The 1,356-nt window shown below is 40.6% G+C and overlaps 1 protein-coding gene across 1 annotated transcript; it reads left to right on the top strand.

Moving 5' to 3' along the window:
• Positions 1-532: 532 nt before the first annotated feature.
• LOC138878576 (uncharacterized) lies at positions 533-1,048 on the top strand. The gene has a single exon (XM_070158268.1). It carries the CDS (start codon positions 533-535, stop codon positions 1,046-1,048), a length of 516 nt encoding a protein of 171 aa, XP_070014369.1.
• The last annotated feature ends 308 nt before the right edge of the window (positions 1,049-1,356 follow it).

Raw genomic sequence — 1,356 nt, 5'->3', positions numbered from 1 at the left:
ACATATGGGGAGAAGAGGTTGGCTAAGAAAAGTCGGAGTACAATATTACCTTACATTTGATGCAATGTCGTGCAGGTTGATGTTATCAGGGTATGTGCGCAAATTAGCAGGTGTTATTCATTTGAGACAGAAGATCCTATGAAAAAAACTCATTCGGTAATGTCTTTTATTGAGAATTTAGAAGAGTTAGTTGCAAGTATTCACAGGAGATTGTAACCATATCAGGAAAATTATTGTAGAACTCAATTCGTGGGAGGTCCTATGTAAGAGAAATATGATAAAGATGTTCCACTAATGATGCAACATGTTAAGGTGATAGTTTATGCCTCTAGGCAACTCAAGAATCATGGAAAGAACTATGCAACACATGACTTAGAGCTTGTGGCAGTGATGTTTGCACTAAAGATTTGGCGACATTATTTGTATGGGGTCCACGTGGATGTATTTACGGACCACAAGAGCCTTCAATATATTTTCAAACAAAAGGAGTTGAATCTAAGATAGAGAAAATGGCTCGAGTTACTCAAGGACTATGATATCGATATTCTCTATCACACCGGGAAAGGCCAATGTTGTGGCGGATGCTCTTAGCCGGAAATCTATGGAAAGTTTGGCTCACTTGAAGGCATATCAAAGGTTGTTGGCCAGGGAAGTTCACCAGTTGGCTAGTCTAGGAGTTCGTCTTGCGGACTCTAGTGAAGGGGGAGTTATTGTGCATAATAGGGTTGAATCATCGCTTGTAGTGGAGGTCAAAGAAAAGCAATACAACGATCCATTGCTAGCGCATCTAAAGGAGGGGATTCATGCACACAAGACCACAACTTTTTCCTCTGGCATGGATGATGGTACCCTACGGTACCAAGGCCTCCTATGTGTTCCAGATATTGACGATCTTCGGGAATGGATCATGGTAGAAGCTCACACTTCCAGGTATTCCGTACACCCAGGTTCTACAAAAATATATCATGATCTCAAGGAAGTTTATTGGTGGAATAACCTGAAAAGGGATGTGGCGAAATTTGTGGCAAAATGTTCGAACTGTCAGTAAGTGAGGCCGAACATCAAAGGCTCGATGGATTGACTCAAAGCATAGAAATTCCAATGTAGAAATGGGAAATGATCAATATGTATTTTGTGGTAGGGTTACCATGCATTCTACGCAAGTTCGACTCAATTTGGGTAATCATGGATCGACTCACAAAATCAGCGGACTTATTACCAGTCAAATCTACCGACACAACGGAACAGTATGCTCAATAATATATCAAAGAAATAGTCAGGTTGCATGGAACCCTATTTTCTATCATTTCTGATCAAGTGGCTCAGTTCACGACCAACATTTGGAAGAAATTTCAG

This window comes from Nicotiana sylvestris, chromosome 9 (assembly GCF_000393655.2).
Source record: "Nicotiana sylvestris chromosome 9, ASM39365v2, whole genome shotgun sequence".
In the NCBI taxonomy this organism is placed as follows: Eukaryota; Viridiplantae; Streptophyta; class Magnoliopsida; order Solanales; family Solanaceae; genus Nicotiana; species Nicotiana sylvestris.
Note: the sequence above shows the minus strand (reverse complement) of the source record. Positions and strands in the feature narration are given on the sequence as shown.